Source organism: Microtus pennsylvanicus, chromosome 22 (genome assembly GCF_037038515.1).
Source record: "Microtus pennsylvanicus isolate mMicPen1 chromosome 22, mMicPen1.hap1, whole genome shotgun sequence".
Taxonomy (NCBI): domain Eukaryota; kingdom Metazoa; phylum Chordata; class Mammalia; order Rodentia; family Cricetidae; genus Microtus; species Microtus pennsylvanicus.
In genome coordinates this window covers 9,619,330-9,642,201 of record NC_134600.1, presented here as the reverse complement: position 1 = coordinate 9,642,201, position 22,872 = coordinate 9,619,330, and the positions used below count along the sequence as shown (strand labels likewise).

Below are 22,872 nucleotides of genomic sequence, written 5' to 3'. Positions count from 1 at the left end.
GCAGGAGCTGTTGGGTGTGGTGGGATGGGGATGGAGAAGGATGGGACATTGCCCACTTTCCTCTTTCTCCCTTCGGGGACGTGCCATCTTAGCGGGGCTGGATCCTGGGTCCCTGGGGCGGCCCCAGAGGGCGGGAGGCCGGGGAGGAGGCGCCCGACGCATCCGCCGCCGCAGGAGGCGGAGCGCTGCACCTGGCGCCCGGTCCTCCAGCTCAGCCCTGAAACGGGTCCAGCCGGTCGCGAGCGAAGGCAGCGGCGGCGGCGAGGCCGGGCCCAGGACTCGAGCGGGAGGAGGAGCGGACAGAAGGTCGCGCAGCGGCTGCGCCAGGCCACCGTCGCTCGCCCCACCCGGCTCGCATCCAGCCGCCGCGCCTGCCCGTCCGCCCGCCCGCCGCCGCTGCAGCCCCGGGACAGGAGCAAGCCGCCCGACCGACATGCTGAGCTCTGGCCCGCCCGCCGCCGCCCCGGCGCCCCGAGCCGCCGCCCCGCACCCCGGGCACAGGGCTCCCCGCGCCCCGCGCAGCTGAACTCCGCCAGGTGAGTGGGCCGGCGCCACGCGGGTTTCCGAGCCTCCGCCGTGCACCTGCTGCGGGGTGGGCGCCGCCCGGCTTCCGAGCCTCCGCCCGCTGCCCGGGCGCCGCCTGTCATCCTCGGGGTGCAGGGCAGCGGCGCGGCGTCCCCCGCGCTGGCAGCACTTCCGCAAACGTAATTGGAGTCGGGAAAACAAAGGCGCTGCCCGGGAGCCCTTGCCCGCCGCCCCAGCTGCAGCAGAAGGTGGGGGCGAGGGTGGGCCTCTCGGGTCCCCAGGCTCGTCTCAGCCCGGCCCCACTGTCGCCCTGGAGGTAAACATCCCCGGGAGAGGGGGGAGGCGACAGTGTCCCTACGGCCGGCCGGTGACAGGGACCTGGCCCCTAGGTGGCAGGAGGAAACTGACATTGTCTGCCTCCCACGGAAACAAACACGGGGGGCTCACATCTCTTACCCGGGCTGCTACCTTCCTAGGAGAAATGCCTGCGTCGTGCGTGCTGACTAGCTTCAGCTCGGGCATAAGTCCCTTCCTAAACGGAGGTTACCAGGTACATTTCCATCTTAGGAGGGTGAAGAATTCAGATGTGGCCCCTCCCCCTCTATATACCCCATCTACGTGGTCTTGCCTTGCCGGTGGGTTATTACCCTTGAGTCTGACTCGCTCTGCATTTTGCTTTTCCCATAAGCCTGCGAAACGACAAACCTTTCCTTTCATCCTAAAGCGTTTAATAATACTTCTTCTACATCCACCAGAACATACCTGCCGATCCGTCGTAGAAATAACCTTGTCTGGAGTTGAAGTTCAGCTCCCAACTGGTGTCTACATAGTTTTCTGTTCTTGGGTTGTTACATCATTCCGGGCCGCCTGTTTCTCCCATGTAGAAAGAAGATGGATGGATGGTGTGGCAGCCACATTTCCTTTTGCTTTTCTGAAAGTTCACGATGTTATAGTGTGCTATTAGATGTAGTTGAAAGCAGGGAGCCTCCAGTTTAATGTGTGAAAGGAGGCGAACGTTTGGCAGGTCCGTGTACTGCGCAGAACATTGCTTTTCTCAGAGCCGGCGCTAGCCAGCTAAAGGTGTATGCATTATTGATGGTCTTGTGAAGAAAGCGGGGAGGATAGAGTCCTCTGCATTGGGAGGCTTGGCTCTGACCCTCAAAACTGCTTGTCATTAGTATCTGTGGAAGATTTCTCAGTTAGTGATGAGGAAGGGCGAATGGCCCTTTTCACAGGTTACTTAGGAAAAAGTTGAAGCATTGTTAATGAGCTCAGTGCAAGACACACTTGGGGGAGTAAAGAGAGTCTTATTTCTATAATGAATTAAAATTATTAAGTATTTTGTAGTTACTTATTTCCCAGGCCCTCACTCTATAAAGGTAAATATTTAAAAAAAAAAGGAGACTACACAGGACCAAATAGCACATGTTTGTTGGTGTGGATATTGGATCACCAGTTCTGTCCACCGTACACACAAACACACACACACACACACATGTGCACGCGCACACATGTATATATATATATATATATATATATATATAAATCTTCTGCAATACCAATAGTTATTCTTTTTAAAGCTACCACCCTGAAGAGTTAATTTCCAAATCTCTGTACTGGTGTCTGATCCCTAATTTTTATGCACCATGAAAGGGAAGCTCAGAGAAGTTATGCAACTTAGACCAACCACATACTCAATAAGAGGTGGAGTTAGATTTGGCCCGTGCTTCTGGCCTCAAATCATAGGAAATTTCCACATGGTGTCCCTCCCTGCTCAGGAGCTATTAAGTGTCACCATCTACCTAGATGCTTTCCTTTGCTCCTTGCCTTTAAAAGTAAATTTTCTTTCAACACACGTGTATTAAACATGGTTCCACTTACCCATACAGAACAATCTATGTCTTGATAATGCATATAAATTTGTGAATCTGTAGCATTTCCCCATGTTTTCTTACCGCTTTTGAATTTACAGGGAGTGGTAAACCTTATTGCCAAAGATAAATTGAGTATTAGATCAATGGGTTCTTAAGGTTTAGTTTTGATCTTCAGTGAATCTTTAGAGTTTGTCCAGCAGGGCAATCGAGAAATGCGACGCCTGCGTCTGCTAGCTGCACTGGTGTGTTGGCTTAAGAAAACTCAAAGCATATCAAGTGAAAAGCTAGATTGCAGACCAGATTTATATTCGTTTACTGAAACATCAGTATTGGCATATATGGGATTGCTTGGCCTCAAATTGTTAAGTGTAGCTACCTTACAGCGGCGGGGGAAGAGATAAAGTGATACTTTTTCGTTTGACCTTAGAAAGTGAAATATGGGTTAACAATTGGAAAAAAAATACACGTTCTTTTGTTATATAAACTAAAAGGGGGAAAGAAGAAGGGAAATACTTCACTTAAGAGAAGACTGGAGGATGCATCTTACCGCAGACTGGATGCATCGAACCGTCACATACAGTGGTCTTAAGAAAGAAAGATGACGTCAGAGGCAGAGATGTTCTGAGGGTGGCCAACTGCCCCTTCCCAACATTGGCTGTGACATAGTCTACAACCTGCTGGCTTTCATGCAAGAAGAATGCTTTGGAGCAGCACACTGGCATGTCAGAATTCCTTTCTGCCAGGTCTTGCTTGTGACTACAAAGCAGAGAGACAATTTTGTTTTCTCTCTTGGTGGAGTGAATAGGTTGATGGGAAGAGTCAGCTTGCCTGTTGTGTCACCTCAGGAAAATATGGCATCCGAGAGGCCTTCAGGTTCCCCTAGTGACATTTCAGGAACAGCAAGTCATCACCCAGTTTAGCCCGACGCACACTGTGTATTTGGTAACACTAATGCAGCCCCACAATTCTCTCTACTCTTGTATTAACTAATGTGTAGAACTCTTAAAAGCCAAGGCATTTTCCTGCTCAGAATCAGAAATCCAAAGCAAGACACATTCACTCTTCAGATTCAAGAAGACATACCACTCTCTCGCGTTTTCCGTGTGAAGAAGACCTCAATGGTCTTGGTTCATTAGGATGCCGTGTTACTATAATGCCGCCTGGCAGAGGAGTTCCTTGTAAAGTTGCTTTGTACAGGAGCTGTTCTGGCTGTTATAGGCAAGGTGTAGCATTCCATTTGAGGTTTTCATTGTGTTTCAGGCAGAAAGAAGTCTGCCTGATGTCGAGGTGACCAAGCGCAAAGAACCACCCTGGTTAAGGCCAGTTTGGGTAAAACTTTCGTCCTTAGGTGGACCGTTCATGGCATTTCCTTGGGCACAGTACTTTTAGATTGTGATGTGAATTTGGGGCAGTAAACACACCCCAGGGGCTCCACCTGGGACATTCCCTTTGGGTTTGTAACTCCTCCTTGTTTCGTTACCCAGAGCTGGCTGTCTGGGTATTCAGTGTCCTGGCCTACAGTGTGTGAACACAGCTTTTGTGCGTCTTGCCCTTTTCCTTGACTTCTGACTCCCAGGTTATCCGATATTTAGACTCATTGATGCACTGCCCTTTCTTTGTAGCTGATTGGGCCTCTGTATCTGAAAGGTGTGCATTGCTTTGGAAAACGGCATAGTCTCAATTCATTCAACTTTTGGGCACTAGCAGAGTCCTTTGCTGTGGCAAATGATGTTTGATTTGTTGGTGCAAAGGCCAAAAAAAAAAAAAGAAAACAAAAATAAATATTTAAAATGTAGAACCCAAGCCTTGAGTTTTTGTCTGCTATAGATATTATACTCCTAATTACTACTTTGTATCTCTAGAGTCTCTCTCTCTCTCTCTCTCTCTCTCTCTCTCTCTCTCTCTCTCTCTCTCTCTCTTCTAGTTACTACTTTGTATCTCTAAAGTCTATGTGTATGTATGTGTCACACACACACACACACACACACACACACACACACACCTGTCTTCGCCCAGTAAGAGCTAAACCTGCATAGCCTGCTGTGTGTCGTCCACATAGCCTTCTGCTTTGGTTCAGTAAAATGTAGGTGTGGCTGAGCTGTAGGTGGTGCTGATGGAGCTAAGAGCATGCCCAGCTTTGGCAGTAAGGAAAAGCGCACACTGTTGCTTACAGCTGGTGGCTCTGCTGCATTTTAGGATGGGGTGGGGTAGGATGAAATAATGGAACAAAGATGCAATCTACCAGAAGAGCCATGTTCAGGAGATGTGAAAGGGAGTGAATTAGGAGGCAGGGATGTTTTTTGTTTTTTGTTTTTTTTTTCCATTTCCTCTGAGTGTGTTCCAGAAGGGAGCATAATTCAGGGAATATCTGTAATTAGAAAACAGGGGAATCCAACTCTGAATTGTGGAAGAAATGCATAAAAGTATTTTGAGCTGTCTGAGCTGCAGAGCGAGGCAGGAGAATGGGAGGGAAGCTGGGAACCCCATGAGTCAGCTGTGGCCAGAGAGAGGCTGCTGTGGCTTTGATGGGGAGACAAACGAGAACTAGAAAGAGGAACTGTTGCTGCCTGGACTAGCCTGATTTGTGGGTGAGCCATGCCAAGGGAAAGTGACTGACGAGTCTGGACTGGTTCCCTCTTGTGTGGGAAGCCTCCACTCTTGGGTTAGGTCCCTTTAACTCTTCATGTGTTCAACTCAGCACCCTAGGTTGGGCCCAGGACAGAGAAGCTTGCTCACACACAGCAAAACACAAATTCCCTACACGAAACACAGAAATCAGGAGCGAATAACGTGGCATCCCTACTGTCTATACCGCTAAAGAGTTCCCTGCTCTTGGCAAACATGGTTTGATGCCGAGGCTCAAGCTCTTAGGGCTGTTGGACAGTGAGTAACTCTCTTCAGGTTGTCCATGGTGATGTCTGCACTGTGTTAGTGGACAGATGTGCCTGAAAGTCGCCTTTGTCATTGGAGTTTAATGACTAGACTTCATTTTCACACTTGAAAAAAGAATATATATATTACTATTTTCCAAGTTATGATGCTTCATATTAATGGTGTTAGATCTTCTCCAATTGCAAAGCCCTTGGGACGGGCCCTTTGAATTTCTTTTTTCAGGTGGCATAAGGCATCTCTGAGCAATAAACATCAGTTTGGCAAGTCCCTATGATTGTCCGCCATCTCTAGGATCAGGGGTACCCCGGGTGTCACTTAGATGCCTTGTGTTTAAAGCAAAGCAAATGTATTTGAAAAGTGGTGAATGTTCATTAAAGAACAATCTAGCCACTCTAAGGGGAAGCAGCCCTTGGAGGCCTGATTTCATCATCCACAGACAACCCTTATAACAGTTCCATGTTTCTTCTTCAGTCTCATCCTAAAATATATCTTATGTGAAGACCACAGATTTATAGATAAAAACTGACATGGTACATAGGGTTTGTTCTGGTTTTTGTTTGTTTGTATATGTTATGCTTTATGTTATGTTTTCCCATGATATGGGTATATGATTCTAATTTTCCCTTATACCCTAATTTATTCCTGCTTTCCATTGCTTACTGTGCAAACCATTGCATTGTCTACACTGAAACTGTTGCTTTCCAGAAAAATCTACACTTCTGTTTATGGTGAATGCGCATGCTTGCCAATCCTCATCTTCACCAGCATTTCACAAGGTACTGCCAGGATTATATATTCAAACGTCTTCTCTTTAACACACTAAGTAATAAACTCTTCCTGAAGGTATTGGATCATTAAAAATTGATAGCATGTAATCCTTCTCGATGATCGGAACTTGAACAGCACAAGAAGTAGCTAGACAATTTTAAATGACATGTGGGATGTGCTCAGGGCACACACACTTCTTTTTATTTTTTATTTTTTTAAAAATTTCTTATTGTTTATTTACTTTCTTTTATGTGCACTGGTGTGAAGGTGTCAGATCCCCTGGAACTGGATCTTCAGACAGTTGTGAGCTGCCATGTGACTGCTGGGAACTGAACCCGGGTCCTCTGGAAGAGCAGTCAGTGCTCTTAACTGCTGAGCCATCTCTCCAGCCCCCCCCCACTTCTTTTAGACTATATAAATATACTATACTTATATAGCATAATTATACTTAATATATAAATAAATTAACTATACTAATAATGTATTTAGTAGACTCAACTAAAAAGGGTTGGCAATAAGTTCATGGGCATAGAAAAATTTAAATCTTAATATCTATAATCTGGTTAAATTATAATTTTCCCAAAGGTGTATCCGAAGCAAGTGCTTCGGGTATCATGTCTCTTCCTGTGGAGAGACGTGCTTTCTTTAACCCTTCACATTCTGATACCAGTAGCCACAGGATGACATCAGCCTTGTAATGAATAATCACTTATTAAGAATCCAGTGTAAATATACTATTAGTCTATGCCTAACATAGTTCTGTGAGTGGTTATGCGACTGTACCTGAACTTGTTTTTACTTTCCAGTGTTGATAGTTGTGTGTGTGTGTGTGTGTGTGTGTGTGTGTGTGTGCTCTTGGATCCATATTTCTACAATGTTTATATTGACTTTTTCCTTTTCTGAGAATATTGGGCCGGGAACTCCTTGTGCAACTCTGGCTGAAAGAATTCATTTAGCTAGCTTTCCAGAGCAACCTGTCGGTCACTCAAACTGGATAGTACTTTGTCTTTTTCAAAACTTATTTTCATTTTATGTAAATTATCTCTGGTATAATCAACAATTATTTATTAAAGGAAAATCTTCTATAAAACATTAAACAATTGCCTCAATTCCAACTCCTAAAAATCCTTTTTGACTTCCATAAAAGATTTTTAAAGTCATTTTTATTTTCGGTTTACTGACAACCAAACTTATAGTCAGTCATTGGGGCTGTAGTGTGAATAGAGACAACTGCCAAATGAGCAGTTAGCCCTTGACTGGGGGTGGGGGTCAAGCTCATCCGCCCTGTCCTCCCCTCCCCCTCCCCGCCTACCAGTTCTGTTGCTACGAGGAAATGGGAGGGGGGACTGAAGCCACCAAATTCCCAGAACTCCCCCACCACCACCACCATCACCACCAGTGTGTGACACATTTGTTTAAGGCTTCCAGAGACCTCTGATCATAACAGTGGTACTTGGAGGAGGTGAGCGGGGCCGTGCTGAGGGGCTAAGTAGAATCCTGAGTCTGGGAGCTTGCCTTGGTGAGATGCACCTTGGCATATCAAGGGGAAAGAAATTCCCTTTAAACACTGCCTGCTCAATCATCCTGGTCCTTTGCACTGTGAGCTGAGTAACTGGGCACTCCCATTTGTAATGTTATTTCCTTGAGGAAGTGGTTTCTAAGCGTCAGTGCAGTGGCTATTGCCACCCCTGCCTATTCGCTTGGGTGGCGCAACACACACAATGCCATTGCCACCTGGCTGGTGATTGTGGTGGAGGAAGAGATCAATACAATTTGCTTCCCCTTTACAAAAGCCCCGGAATGCCTCTAAGTCGCTACATTGTATATCTTCTAAACAAATAAACACACAGGCCCAGCAACCCGTGATTTCTCTGGAGCCCCTATTGAGTTTTTCCATTGGAGAAACGGGAAAAATAGAAATATGTTTCCTTGAAAAGGCTCTTCATCTCTGGTGGGATCATCTCTTGTCCTTCCTGCCAGGCTTGTTTTACGAGGGGACAGTTATTTGAAAGAAAGTGATGAGATTCTAGCTTCAAATTTATATTCCAGCCAAGGGGTGGTGGTGTACACCTTTAAGACCAGCACTCGGGAGGCAGAGGCAGGCGGATCTCTGTGAGTTCGAGGCCAGCCTGGTCTACAAGAGCTAGTTCCAGGACAGGAACCAAAAGCTACGGAGAAACCCTGTCTCGAAAATCAAATATATATATATTCCAAGATATTCTAAGATACCTACATGTAAACTCAGCCAGACGCCTAAAATGCATAGTTGGGGATCCGTTTGACGATCTGAAGGACCTGAGCTGTAATTTCTTTTTAATTGATATTTGTTTCTCCCCATAAAGCAAAAATTATGTGGCTGTTTGTCTGCTCCCGTTGTCCTCTTAGCAGATCGGAGAGAACTGTTAAAGATTTCAAGCCCTTGCTTTCAGATTTGTGATGTCACAAATATGCCAAATGCTTCTTTTTAAATGAGCAGCTATTTTGGGGCCTGAAGACGTGTCTTCTTCCAGTCTGTAATTCAAGGGTGTTCTCTGAGAGCCAGAACCCCATTGCCACTTTCTAGGCAGTGGACGAGGAAGCTGATGGAGCATCATGGGTAAATTACCAGCCTACTTCACGGGGGATGCCAGGTAGATCTAGAACATCCACTTGAGAAGACTACGTTTAGAATAACTGGGAAGTCGATAGAATACCATGGGCTAAAACTGCAGTGGCCACTCCACCACTGAATGAAAACATTGCTGTTTCCACACGCAGTTTCTGTTAAGTCCTAAAACCTTCTGGTTGGCTTGGGTTGACGTTTTCATCCTCATCTTACCGAGAGGCAAAGGAGGGTTATAGAGACATCATCTTATCAAAGCCAGAATAGCTGGGGTTGCCTTGTGCTGTTTTCTAAACTTAATCTTCGATCACAAACCTTAAGGAACACGAAGAGCCTATATCGCCACTGGGAATAGCCAAGTGACAGACGTAAAGGACAGTATGTGACGCAGGAGGTCCCTTTCTACTGGGTCTGTAGTCTTGTGGGTAGGGAGGAGAGCCGTGGAAAGACAGCAAGTGGGACTGCCTGCAAATCATGTATTAGCTCAGGCGTGAGAACTGCGTGTGTGGAAATTAAACGGAGGAAGGTGATGGACGGCGTCCCCGAATGAATCCGTTTCCTGGCGCTAACAACGGCTGCATCGGACACAGTTTACAAGCTACCCTTAGTCCTAAAACATCCTAGCACATCTTTTAGATCCTACTCAGTCGTAAGACCCTGCTGAAATAAAAGTTCAGACGGTAGAATGTTTGCAAAGTCCCAGTGTGGCCTTTCTACTCCCTGCCTCACTCCAGCAGAGGCTCGCCCTTGCTCTCTGCATAGGGAAGCCCCGCATGTTCCTACCTATCCCCAGCACAGGGCTAAGGTCTAGTGCGCACCATCTCACTCCCGCAGCGAACCCCTTGTTCCCTTGTAGCGGGAGAGGGGAGAGACTGAAACTCTTCTGGGGCTTTGACGGCTGGGATTTTAGTCCCAGCCCTGCTCAGGCCCCCGGGATCAGAATCCCTGCCCTTCTCCTGAATGACTTCCACCTGTTTCAGCTTCATGGAGAAACTTCTTCACGGTGCTTCACCTCCGGGCCTGCACCTGCCTGCGCATTTGAAGCAGTGTGTTGGGACAGGGAGTGCTCCGTGTCTCTCTCTACTGGACTGGAAAGCAGGGACTGACTATATGGTTTCCACTGAGTAAACCGTGGGCCCCAAAGTGCCTCTCCACTTGTCCATCTCTTGGTTGGTGCTCAGTGCATACCTGTTAGATTGAGAGAAAAGAAAGAATGACCATCTTTTCAGGCTTTAGTACTGTGTTTTGTGCTGTGTTGACCTCCAGGCTGGTATTCAAGCGTCCTGTAATCTGTCCTGGTTGGCAGCCACACCATACTCCGTAGCCCTGCTGTAAATTCTATAAGGAACCTGGGTTTCCTTTCATTTCCTATCCGGGAACTTTTCTCTCTCACCTTTGCCTGAGATAAGCCTTAACTATCGTTCAAGGTTCAATCCCAGTCTCACTTCTGTCTGAGATAATCCCTGTCTCTCCTGAAAGATCTTGCTTCCATTTAGGTCTCTCATTTTCTTTCTCTTTCTCCGTTTGTTATGGTCCTTTGTTGTGTGTGTGTGTGTGTGTGTGTGTGTGTGTGTGTGTGCTTGAGTGGGCATATACATGTGTGCATGTGTGTATATGCATATGTAAGGATGTGTATGGGTACGTGTATGTGTATTTTTGTGTGTGCACGTGTGTATCGTATGTGCACGTGTGTATTGTATGTGCATATGTGTGTATATGCATATGTAAGGATGTGTATGGGTACGTGTATGTGTATTTTTGTGTGCGCATGTGTGTGCACATGTATTGCATGTGCATAGTGTGTATGTGCATATGCGTGTGCATGTGGATGTGTTGTGTTTATGTGTGCGTGTGTGTCATTGAGCATGGTCCTGTCTCCCATGGGATTTTTGTCTCCTGCCACCATTTCTCAGACCTCAGAGTTTTCTGCTGGTGTCTTTGGCATCACCGATATATAGAATCATGCAATCTGTACATAAGAGTACGTTGAAAAATCCTTCATTTTCTTGTAAGCTCCTGTCTGAAGCATGAACTCTTTTACTCGGGTTAGGTAGTTTGTGATTGCTCATTCATTATGCAATTGCTTCTATTTCATTACTTTTCTCAAATGCCTCTTCACTCTTGACCTTATTTAATGTTGCCTAAGTTTAAGGCTTATCTTACCTACTCCAAAACATGAGTTTGAGGCAAGGACATGCCTTCGACACCTCATTGAATGGCTGCACAGTGCATCTAGAAGTAGCACCCGGTAAGAGCACAGACAATCTGAAAAGAGATCCCATCTCTTCAGTTGGTTCTGGGTGTGTGTGAGCTGGGGCGGGGCTGGCTGCTGTGCCTCGGTTTCCTTATCCACAGTAGGAAAGTGGTCACGTGTACTCTGGGAAACTGTGGTGGAGGTTGAGTTAAACCTCAGGAAGCCGTGACCGGCATTGTGCTGTGGTTAGCGATAGTGATGGGGATCAGGCACTCTACTGTGAATTAATGGGTGAATACATCACTCTGGCCGAGCAACCCCACGTTATGGCTCTGTTTGTCTTCTCACAGGCAGATTTTGGTCAGGGATCTGGGAAGGACTTTCCAGGAATGCTGGGGTTCTGGGAGGAGCCTCAGTCCCTGTGCAGTGCTATGCATGCAGCTGGTGTGCAGCTCTGGGAGCCGGGGCAGAGATTCTGAGGGCCCAGCTGGAAACGTGAGGATGGGCATTGTCCCTTAGCTTGGCTCAGCCCTCAACATCACAATGCCTCGGAAAGAAGAGGAAGAGTCCCAAACAGTCGTTCTCTGTGCTGTGCTTCAGTGCCATGGTACTGTGGGCTCCTTTTCTTTTGTATTGGTTTTTCATGACGTTGGCTGATTGGGCAGTGGCTACTAAAGCAGTTCCAATCCCCAAAGATCTGTAGGATAGATATTAAGTGTGTGCTTTTGAACACAGCTCTTCTGGAAAAGGCGAGGGTTGAAGTGACTGCCCCGGAGCATAACCTCATGTGTATAAACATCAGGACTCCGAAGCTGGTTTGCTGTGCTCTCCCCTAGCCTTCTCTGGTAGCAAGAAATTGAAGCAGCCAGTGGCCGAGTTCTGCTTTCTGACTGAGGTTGCTCGAGGACATCTTGAATGGTCAGTGACAGTTTACTAGATAGAGCTGGCTCTCGGGGTTCAGGACATAGGTGTTTCACAGCTTTTGCTCGGTTTCTGGGTGACACCGAGTCATGGTAGCAATGGCAGAAGAAACAGTTCTCTCCTGTGTTAACCAGGGGTATATATTACTCTCCTCCTTCACAGCTATGCCACCGCTACCCCGAATACATGCTGCCATCGTGTTCATTAGCCTGACCTTGTGAAAGTCATGCCAAATCATGCCTCAGTTATAAAGCTGATTTTACCCCCTCCCAGAGGTTTCATGCTTATAGCGTATGTTTATGGACAACATAGATTTGAGCCATTTTAATAACAAATGAAGGAAGCTATCTATTTTAGCAAGAATGATTTCACTGCCTCGCATCAATAATTCAGAAATCCCTGCTGTAGGAATGACGCGGTGTAGGAACAGGTAGGAGGCTTTGAGGGCTGTGTTAGATTTTCACAGTGTGGTGCGGATTACTGGCGTTGGAGTCTCCTGGGTGAGAAAACGTTCAGCCTTCTAAGAAATAAACAAAAGCCAACCTTACACAGATTGCGCTCCTGTCCTCGGGAAGGTCTGTGTGTGATTTCCGTGTATAATGTCCAGGGAAGCTGTAAGGCAAGAGCTGTCTGTCTCAGAGAAGAGTTGGATGGATCTGTGTTGGCTGACCCAGAATTGACAAGATCTGACACAAAGCTCCATACACGGACTGGCAGTAAGGTTAATTTCTCACAGTCCCAGAGGCCAGGGACTCACAGGTCAAAGTTCCCAGTGAAGACTGCTTACTGACTTCAGTCAGCCATGTTCTTCCTGTGTTCTTACCTACCCTTTGGGAAAGAGAAGCCTGTTCTGTTGTTGGATAGAGCTGTGATCTCTCAGGAGGACCCCTGTCCTGAGGCACCGCAGGGAGGTGCCAAGAGCTGCCATCTTGAGCTCCTAATAGCTCAGTGGCCCCTCACTCTGAACACACTAAACCTCAGGCGCTGCTAACGGTCTGCACAACTGTCTCATCTGTACTGCAACGGTCAGGTGTAATCCAATTCAACGTCCGTTGCCTCGAGCAAATCTTCATTTTATTAAGATTTTGTGGACATTGTTCCTGGCTTGTTCTTTGCCCTTGGTCCCGAGGTTGTCACAGGTTTCTCCATGACTCCGTTCTGTTTCCTCAAAACCCAAGTAGGACATGAAAATATTGTCTGAAAACAAATATCTGGGCTGAGCCTAGCGCTGCATGGCCTCAACCCCAGCATTTTGAGGGCAGAGTCACGTGGATCCCTGTGAGTTTGAGGCTAGTCTGCTCTACATAGTGAGTTCTAGGACTCCCACAACTACACTATAAGGCCCTGTCTCAATAAAATAAAATAATAAAATAAAAACAAAACTAATGTCCTGGATTTAAACTAAAGTAGTTTATTTATATGATCGAAATTCATATAAATATTTCCGGCTGTGCCTTTCATATAGAAAAGAGTGAAGATCTGTAATGGGACATTTCCTTAGATTTTTGTTTCATTTGTTGATTCTTTCTCCATTTTTTAATGATGGGGAACCAGTTAGCCATGACTTTTCTAGTGAGAGAAGCCTTACAGAGCTTATAATAAAAACCGCTAGAATCAAGGGGAAAGGGTGACTGGGAAGTCGGTCACCAGGGCTGAAGTCCGCATCCTGCCATAGAAATTGTGTCTGAGCATTGGCCCCTCAAGGCCTCTCTCCAGAGGACTGGGTGCCCTCCTCTGACCTACTCGCCAAGGTCATAGCAGTCTTTGTTGGGGGAAAGGCCGCTCGTTCGTTCCCAGCTGCCCAGACCACGAAATAATTACCTAGAAACGGTATTATTTGCAATACAATTTGGCCAATAGCTTAAGCGTATTTCTAGCTAGCTCTTATATCCTAAACTAACCCATCTCCATTAATCTGTGAATCGCCACAAGGTCGTGGCCTATTGGCAAAGTTCCAGCAGGCTCCAGTGGAGACATCTGTCCCCAGCAGTGGCTACATGGCTTCTCTCTGACTCCGCCTACTCTCTCTCTATATTTATCTTTTCCATCCTGGCTATATTCTGTTAAGCCTTTGGCCGAAAGCAGCTTCTTTATTAATTAACCAGTAAAAGCAACACACATACAGTAGGACTTCCCACACTAAGTCTTTGTGGAGGGTGATTAACTAAAGACCATGGAAATCTGATTAGAAGCCGAGCAATCAAATATTTTATACAAGTTTGAAGAAATATGTTTGGTGGGTGACAGAGGCAGTTTACTTAACATCTCGTGAAAGCCTGCAATCGCATGATCCTGCATTTTTTCTTTGTAAAATCAATGTTACTTATTATTTATCCATAATAGTATAAACACTGTCCCCATGGATGGGGTCATATTTTGACACGTGTGTATATTTTTTAATTGTTTGATAAAAGAAAGCATTTAATTGGGTTTATGGCTTCAGAGGGTCAGAGTCCACGAGAGTGGAGCAAAGGCATGGAGGTGGGAACAGCTGAGAGCACACATCTCCAGCCACAAGCAGGAGGCAGGGAACACACAGGAAGGACACGAAAACCTCAAGCCCAGTGACACACCTCCTCCAGCGAAGCCATTCGTACCTCCTGATCTTTCCCAGACAGGTCCAACTGGGGACCAAGTATTCAAATCGATGAGCCTATAGGGCCATTTTCTTTCAACCCCCACATTCATTCTGTAGGTGACAGAGTAAAGAGAGGCCCCTCGCTTTTCCGGGCAGGACCTCTGATGCAACTCCAGACGTCACTTCTTATTCTCTCTACTTCCAAAGTTATAGCTCGTCAGTCTATCTGTGTGGATACCCTAAGCGGTTTCCTACGTTTTAGATGTTTTGTAATGATTTCTATCTTTTCAAATAGTTACCGTTTCTTTACGGTGAAAACATTTGGTAGACTGTCTTACTGTCTTTTTATTCTCTGAATGGACAATCCATTTTTTTTATCCTTTAAAAGATTTTTATCCTTTAAAAGAAAGCTGCGTTTTCTTTTAAAGTTTTAGAAGTGAACATATACAAGATTGCATGTCTTATGTTTTTAAAGTAGATAGCCATAAAAACCCAAAAAAACTGCTTGGACTTTTGTTTCCTTTCTGGTTTCTCCTCTGAGACACAACATTTTATTTTTTCCTGTGTTTTAGGTAATGTCTTGGGTGCTCTGACTGTAGGTGAGTCTCCCACTGAGGAAGGTGTGGAGCCTTGCTGTCTGTGACTTCCTGCTCTCCCGCGGAGCTATTCTAATGCCGTCTATGTTAGTGTGACTGGTCACCCGAGACATGTAGTGAGCTGTGGTTATTCCCCAGTGCCGTGCAGCCTGCCGAGTTGTACTGGTGTCCTTTCGACCAGCAGATTTGCCCACATAACCTCCCACCTATCTCGATTCACTGTTGGTCCTAGGGCATCTTGTCACCTTCATCCCTGTTTTCCTGTTGCCTGCCTCTCATACAAGATGAATTATTTCCTGTATCCCATGCCCTGCTCTCTCTTGATTACTCTCCTTCGAATGGCAGATCACAGCCCAAGAAAGGGATGATGCAAGATTAATTTTGGGGGGATATTACCTATCTCAGTTCACTTTATTTCCTCACCATCGTGTGCCCCTTAACTCTCCAGAGCTTAGGTTGTGACTGCTGAGTGCACCTGTGCACATTTCTGTGCGTGTGTTTGTTTACCGTCAGTTGAAGGGGAGTTAGGGAAGGGAGTGAAATACCTCTGTTCAACCACCCGTGTGATATAACGTTCCATTTTAGGGACAACAAACATGTCTTTCCAATTTGAGCTAAGACAGCAAAACAGTTCAGGAAGTGGCGGCGGGGGGGGGGGGGGGAATAGTTGTGCTTTCCAAGAGTGACTGAAGCTGCTGAGCTGAAGAGGAGAAGATTTTAAGAGCCAAAGAAAAATAACAACACTGCCTTGAAGACAGTCTGTCATAGCCAGGCAGTAAGAGGCCTTTATCTGAGGAAAAAGCAAAACTTTTTCTTTTGCTACTGAGATGAAAAAGGTCAGGGCTGGGACTGTAGCCCAGTGAAAGAGTCCTTGCCAAGCATGTCCAAGGCCCCAGATTCTGTTCTCAGTACCACAAAAGGGCAGGGGCAGGCAAGACCCAGAAATTAGCTCTTAAGATCAGCCTTATAGAGCTTGCAGGATTGGCAAGTGTCTGGCTCTTCATGCTGCCAGGAAGAGCCACAGTCACTGATGGGACAAGGCGTGTCTTGATCAACAATACCAGAAAGCCCATTTGGGTACAGCCCCGAAGGCCAACGGTTTTGGAGGTGTTTCTCCTGCAAAGGGACCTGTGATGGAAAAAGCAGGGTTTGGGGGTTCAACTCTGCTGTCAGGGAGTCACGGCACTGCTTGCAATGGTGTACCTTTAATTCAGAGTTCCAGCCCGGTCTACAGAGCAAGTTCTACCTAGCGAGATGCTGTCTTAAAGAAAAAAAAAGTTTCTATTGTTTATCTAGGAGCTTTGTAGAGATCTAAAGCTGTTTACATGCACCTGATTCTGGAATTTTTTTTAATGAATGTCAATTCATATTGGGACAAAAGGTAGGAGCATCACTTGGGGCAGCAAGTGGAGGTGATGTTACTTGCTGCCGGAGAAAGTTAAGGGACGTGAAATGAATGGAATGAGCACCCCTTTTAGCACCAGACTGTGCAACTAGAGGGCGCCAAGTTTGGTGTAAGCCCAATCTTTTGACTTCTTAATCATTTCTGTAATAAAGTAACAGAAAACTATAGGATGTGGCATGATGCCTATACACTTCTACCGTTGACGTATTGCTAATCTTTCATACAAAGAAACACCCTTCTCTTTTGATTTATTATGTAACGTGTGGTATTTGATATTCTGGTGGTGGAAGTGTCCGAGCTTTGGACACCATAGCATGACCTTGTTATTAATACATGTGTTGGGCTACATTCATAGCTATCCCGGAACATACGTAGCCCATAGGCTGCAGGTTGTATGCTCCCAGGACTGTATGGCATTATATGTACTGACTCTATAAGGTAGGGTTCAAATCCAGGCTCTGACACTTCTTAGTTAACCTTTCAGGCCTCATTTTTTCTTATCTGTAAAAGTGGACAAAGCAGTAAGCATGTTGTAAATGAGTGTGAATTAACACACGTAAAAGTCTTTAACTGTTACCTGGTGTAGTAAGAGCTCAATATTTTTTTTTTCTTTTGTAAACTACTAGAAGGTTAAAACCACATCTATTCCTATATGTATGTCTTGCAGGGGACCAAACCCAAGGTCTCACATACAGTAGTCAAATGCTCTACCATGGAGCTATATGGAAGCCCTTAATAGATGTCGCCTGTTTGGGGTTCTAATCTCTTAAGCTCACTCCCGACATGATGCTTGAGAGCATTGTGTATAGTGTAAGTGATGGCAAGGCTGCTTCCATACCGGATGCCTTGCCAGCAACCAGCTCCAAACGGTGCCCGCAAGAGTACTTAATCTTCAAAGGAGACTTATGTTATCTTTATTTATGTGTATGTATGTGTCTCTCCAGTGTGCGCACATCTGGCTATATATGTGGATGTATGTGTGTGGAAGCCAGTAAAGGGCGTCAGAGTCTCAGAGCTGGAGCAGAGTTAAAGATAGTTGGAAGGGTTGTGAGTCACATGACCCGGGTGCTGAAAACTGAACCTGTGTCCTCTCTAAGAACAGAAAATGCGTTTAACTATTGAGCCATTTCTTGGATCTCATATTTAATATTTTAAAGCGGTTTTCTTGGCCAGCGTGGTAGGCGATAAGAACTTTCTCCACAGTTGTGATTGCCTCATTTCTAGGCAAGGGGATGCTCTAATGATTTCCCCTCACTAAATGTCTTACATTTCTATGTATAGGTCACCGTGGGTCAGGATTCCGAAGGTCTCAGACCCCGATGGGAGTGGTAAGCCATGGCTGCAGATGATAAAGTTGCTATCCTAACTGATGACGAGGAGGAGCAGAAGAGGAAGTATGTCCTTGCTGATCCCTTCAATGGCATCTGTAGGGAAACAGAGCCACCTTCCAACGAGACACCCTCCTCCACTGAGACTTCTGCCATTCCCGAGGAGGAAATAGACTGGATCGAGAAACACTGTGTGAAAATAAACAATGACCTTCTCATTTCCAAGGTGTTCTATTTTTTCTTTTACTCCGCCTATGGCTCTCTGTACCCACTCCTGCCCGTGTATTATAAACAGCTGGGAATGTCACCCAGCCAGAGCGGACTCTTGGTGGGTATTCGATACTTCATTGAATTCTGCAGCGCCCCCTTTTGGGGCGTAGTTGCGGACCGTTTCAGAAAGGGCAAGATTGTCCTCCTCTTCTCGCTTTTGTGTTGGGTTTTATTCAACCTGGGCATTGGATTTGTCAAACCTGCTACCTTGAGATGTATACCAAAGATTCCCCCTACAGCTCACCCCACCAACGTAAGTCACCTAGTAACCATCCTGCCAATGAATTCCTCCACCGCTGCTTTCTTTACTACAGCACCAAAATCGCGCGAGAAAAGGGAACTGCTATCGCTGTCTGAAAAAGAGCCCAACGTCTCAGACACAGCTCTCTTCTCAACGGCTTTGACCTTGACCAGCGAACCCACGCTACAGCCCCAGACAGAGGAAGCTACCCACCTTGTTACGGACTTGATTTCAAATGCAAGCACAGTGACTCCTACCCCGACAGGAAACACCACGGAGACAACCACTGCCGTTGTCTTTACCACTACCAAATCTTTACCGTCGGACCAAGTCTCCCTCGTTTATGACCAGCAAGAAGTTGAGGCGATATTCTTGGTTATCTTGGTGGTTGTCATAATCGGAGAATTTTTTAGTGCCTCTTCGGTCACGATTGTAGACACAGTAACCCTCCAGTACCTGGGGAAACACCGAGATCGCTATGGGCTGCAGCGCATGTGGGGCTCCCTGGGCTGGGGCTTGGCCATGCTGTCTGTGGGCATCGGCATTGACTACACCCACATAGATGTGTTCATTGACGGGAAGGGGTGCAAGCCCCCCGAGTACCGGAACTACCAGATCGTCTTCATCGTCTTCGGAGTCCTCATGACCATGGCCCTGATCGTGGCCACACAGTTCCGGTTCCGCTACAACCACTTCAAAACCGGCGACAGTAAGGGGAAAGAGGTGGAGATCCCACAGGTGGAGAGGGACAACTCCACAGAGTCGTCCGAGGAGACCCCGACTGCAGCGTCCCACTCTCAGGCCTTCAACTTCTGGGACTTGATCAAGCTGCTGTGCAGTGTGCAGTACGGCTCGGTGTTGTTTGTGGCCTGGTTCATGGGCTTTGGATACGGCTTTGTGTTCACCTTTCTCTACTGGCATCTAGAAGATCTGAATGGAACCACAACCCTCTTTGGGGTCTGTTCGGTCCTGAGTCACGTGTCCGAGTTGACGGCTTACTTCTTCAGCCACAAGCTCATTGAGCTGATTGGCCACATCAGGTAAGAGAATGCTTCCTATTGGCTGCTCCTCAGAGACCGGCTTTCCCATTGTTTTTCTCCTTAATACTTCCAGGGTTTATGCTCTGACTGGGTTTAGGTGAGGTTGGAGCTTGCTGCTGCTCCTCTGCCTTCAAATAAGAATAAAGGAAGTGAGGCATAGATTTAGCTGGATTATCCAAGAAACAAAAAGGAGGCCACAACCACCAAAAGTCATAAAGGCTACACAGCTTCATACTAAGGGGCTCTGTGGGAGCCTCAACTTGATGAACCCTAATCTGTGGACCTTGAGTGCCTGCTTTCTGTGTTAATTACAAAGGATGACTTTAGTGGGCAAAGTGATTGGTTTTCTCCAGCCTGTTTATATTCTCAAATATTTACTTGTTTCTGGGTTCTGACGGCTCCCTTGGGGTAGGAGGTGAGAAGGTGTGTTATCAATGACATAGACAATAGGAGTCAGGAAAAAGGCAAGCAGAAATCTTGTTTATTCAGCAATGGGAAGAGCCTTATATGCCTTCTTCCCAGTATCCAGACTACATTCCGAGCCATTGACATTGTGTGGTTGCAATAGCTAGACATTAATCAGGACTTCTGACGGTCCCTGTTGCTAGACCCTCAGGCAGACCCTAGGTTGGTTTATCTCTTGGTCATGTAGGTATTATCTTTCTACATATCCACCCATTTTTATTACATGGATGCTTAGTGGGAGCTCAGACCCCGCCTTAGGAGGGCTCAGCAATTGAACTGTGCCTGTCTTAGGCTGACCTGCTGAACAAGTTCTTACCCATCTTGACTACCGTTCTCAAAGAGCACTCGTTCCTGGAGAGTTGCCAGGGTTGGGGACTAGGCAGTAGCCTTTTGAATTTCAGGCAACCAGACATGCATAACCTCCTGTGGAGGACTGTGAGAGGGATATCTAAGGGTCCTTAATACCTGAAGAGTCGCCTTAATTGCTGCCTGCTGCTATTGAATATGCTGCAGAAAGAATGTAAAGATAATAAGGATTAGTAATACCATGCTGCCAATTACGGCATGTGTGAGCATCCAGGAGGGATCAAGCAATCTTTTTATAGTCTACCAAACTTTTCAGTAAAATGTTCCCCTGGCTGTTGAATAAGATTGTGGAAGTAAGATAAAGGGTCCCACGGGGTGCATGCCTTAGGAGCCTTGAAGGCCAGGTCAGAAACCTGTTGGTAGTAGGCTTGATGGCCAATCTGCGCCTGTTGGACGGGATGGACAAAGTCATCCAGTGAGCATGTTAAGGGTCACTGGAACATCAATTAGAGGTTTGTGCGAGTCTGATCTTCTGCTTGAACATCACTGGGTCTGGGGAGGGCTGCAGTGGCTGGGGTCATACTGCAGCATGAGGGAATTACAGCCTTCAGAGGCAGGTGAACATTGGGGCACTTCACTCCAAGGGTACCACGGCAGAGGTACAGCATCCCATAACAGGAGTGGAGCTGACTAGGACATGGTACGTGCAGTCTTAACTGTGGCTGTGCTCTACTCAGCAGGTTTCAAGGGGCCTGAAATATCTGCCTCCTCCCTATTGGATGCTGTAGAGAGATCAGACATGGAAGGAGAAGTTACCCATTTTGTAGAGGGAGATAGCAAGTGAGCAACAGACAGAGAGAAGATGGCAATCAACGGGGTTGGAAAATTGTGTTGGACCTTCGGGTTTTATGCTTAGTAGGGGGACTTCTGTGGTTTCTTAGGCCATGGGTGAGTGCCCACACTGTGTCTCTAGACAAGGACAGGGTTGGGGAGTCGAGCCTCAGTTTCACCTCCTGGGGCAGCGTGGGTCAGTCCTTATGTGGCACTGCTAGACAAACCACAACAGAAAAAAAATGTGCCTCCCTAACTGGACAGGCAGACAAAAATAAACATGACAGACAACACAAAAGAAGCAAAGAAAGGGGGTCCCATCATGTTCCTGCTGAAGGGATAGAAAGCCACACAGCCTTGAGTGGCCTTCTCCCAGAAATACAGTCTTGGGACGCTGTCCAGCACTGTGAATGCTCAGGCTCCAGATGTTGCTGGTACCTAATGGCTCCCTCGGGAGAGGGGCCGAGAAGGCACAGCATCGATGGCACAGACATCAGGAGTGAGATGGAAGGCAAACACAGACTTGTTTATTCAGCAGTGGGGGGAGCCTTACATCCCCTCCTCCCAGCACCCAGCTGTGTTTCAATCTGTTGACATGGTGTGGTTCACCTCATTGGTGAGGCACAATCAGAACTTCTGACAGCGCCTGTTTCTAGGCTCCCAGGCAGACTCTAGGCTGGCTCTTCTCTCAGCCTTGTAGGCCTTGTCTTCCTACACTTACTGACATAGAGCAAGGGAATATGGCATATAACGAAGCCAGGGGCTAGATAGATAGCTCAGTGATAGAGCCCTCGTGACTGGGAGTCTTGATCCTTAGAACTGCCAGGAAAGTAAACAAAAAAGAAAGAAAAGGAGAAAAAACAACTGTTATACCACAGTCTTCTCATCCATGATATTACATGGGAGAGATATTTATATAATATTTCCCCCAATTACCTTAAATTTTGAAGTTCTGTATGCCTCAATGACATGGATTGTTTAAACATCTTCCTTTTGCCCAAAATTTCTTATGTTATCCTTTTAATTAAGATAAAATAAACCTCCTACTTTCCCTGTAGTGTAGTGTTTGCTACCATTAACGTTTCTGTAAAGGCAGATTGAATAACACCTCATATCCTAGTCTTTCCTGCTCGAAAACACGGTGCGGGCGATAGTAACACTCAGCCTGCAGAGAAGCGTGACGGATCTTGTCCATAAACTACTAAGCCAACCTCACTAACAACACCTGTGCGTTGCGTGTCTGTGATAACGTTCAGATCTGCCACTGCCATACGAAATTACAAAACACGACAATATTGCAAAATGCAATATCAAATACACTGTTCAAATATGAAATCACAAAGGAGCAGACCATGGGAAAGCTTGGATAACAATGGCGTTTCTTCTTTTCAAACTGGAGAAAGTGTTTTCTTGTTTAACGTTTCAGTGAGAATCACGCTTCCCCCTCCCCCATCCCACCTCCTGTCTGTGTGAATATTTTTCCCTGTTGGATTTTCTTTGTGAGGTTGTGTCCCTGCTCGTTTCCTTTCTCACGTCTTTGACCTCCCCTTGTCCCTGAAAGCCAGGCACTGCGTAGATGGCTTCCAGACCTAGCGTTCCTGTGGGTGAAGTACTACAAGCGTTCAGAAAGTCACCTAAGTAGTGGGGATGAGGCCCCCTCTGTACGTTGTGCAAGCCATGCCTAGCGCATTGCCCTTGACGAATCTGGTCTCTGGAGCCTTGGTGTGGGAGTGAGCCCCGCCGCCAAAGCATCTCTTGAGTCAGCATTTTATTCCGAAGGCATGTCTAGTTAGGTGTCAACAACGAGTGGAATTTCCAGACAGAATAATTTAATCAGCCAATCACATAGTTGAAAACAGTATAAAGTATACACACATTTAAAAATAGCTGTACCAGGCCCTTCTTACATCTAGAAAAAGATGTCTGTCTATATGAAATATTTATTTCCTTTTTAGATTTTTCGTTTGTTTATTTTCTAGTACTGGGGATTGAGCCCAGTACCCCATGCGTGCTGGATAAGCCCTCTACCACTGAGC

The 22,872-nt window shown here is 46.4% G+C and overlaps 1 protein-coding gene across 4 annotated transcripts in view; it reads left to right on the top strand.

Moving 5' to 3' along the window:
- Nucleotides 1-399: 399 nt before the first annotated feature.
- Nucleotides 400-22,872, top strand: part of Mfsd6 (major facilitator superfamily domain containing 6) — a 65,888-nt gene continuing 43,415 nt past the window's right edge. For 2 of the 4 annotated variants that reach the window (XM_075956351.1, XM_075956353.1), the window contains exons 1-2: nucleotides 400-536; nucleotides 17,637-19,234. In XM_075956351.1, the coding sequence (XP_075812466.1) occupies nucleotides 17,691-19,234 (1,544 nt within the window). In that variant the 5' untranslated portion in view covers nucleotides 400-536; nucleotides 17,637-17,690. Of the gene's footprint in view, nucleotides 537-642; nucleotides 842-17,636; nucleotides 19,235-22,872 lie in introns of those variants that run through there. The other 2 variants (XM_075956352.1, XM_075956354.1) reach the window with 2 other exon arrangements.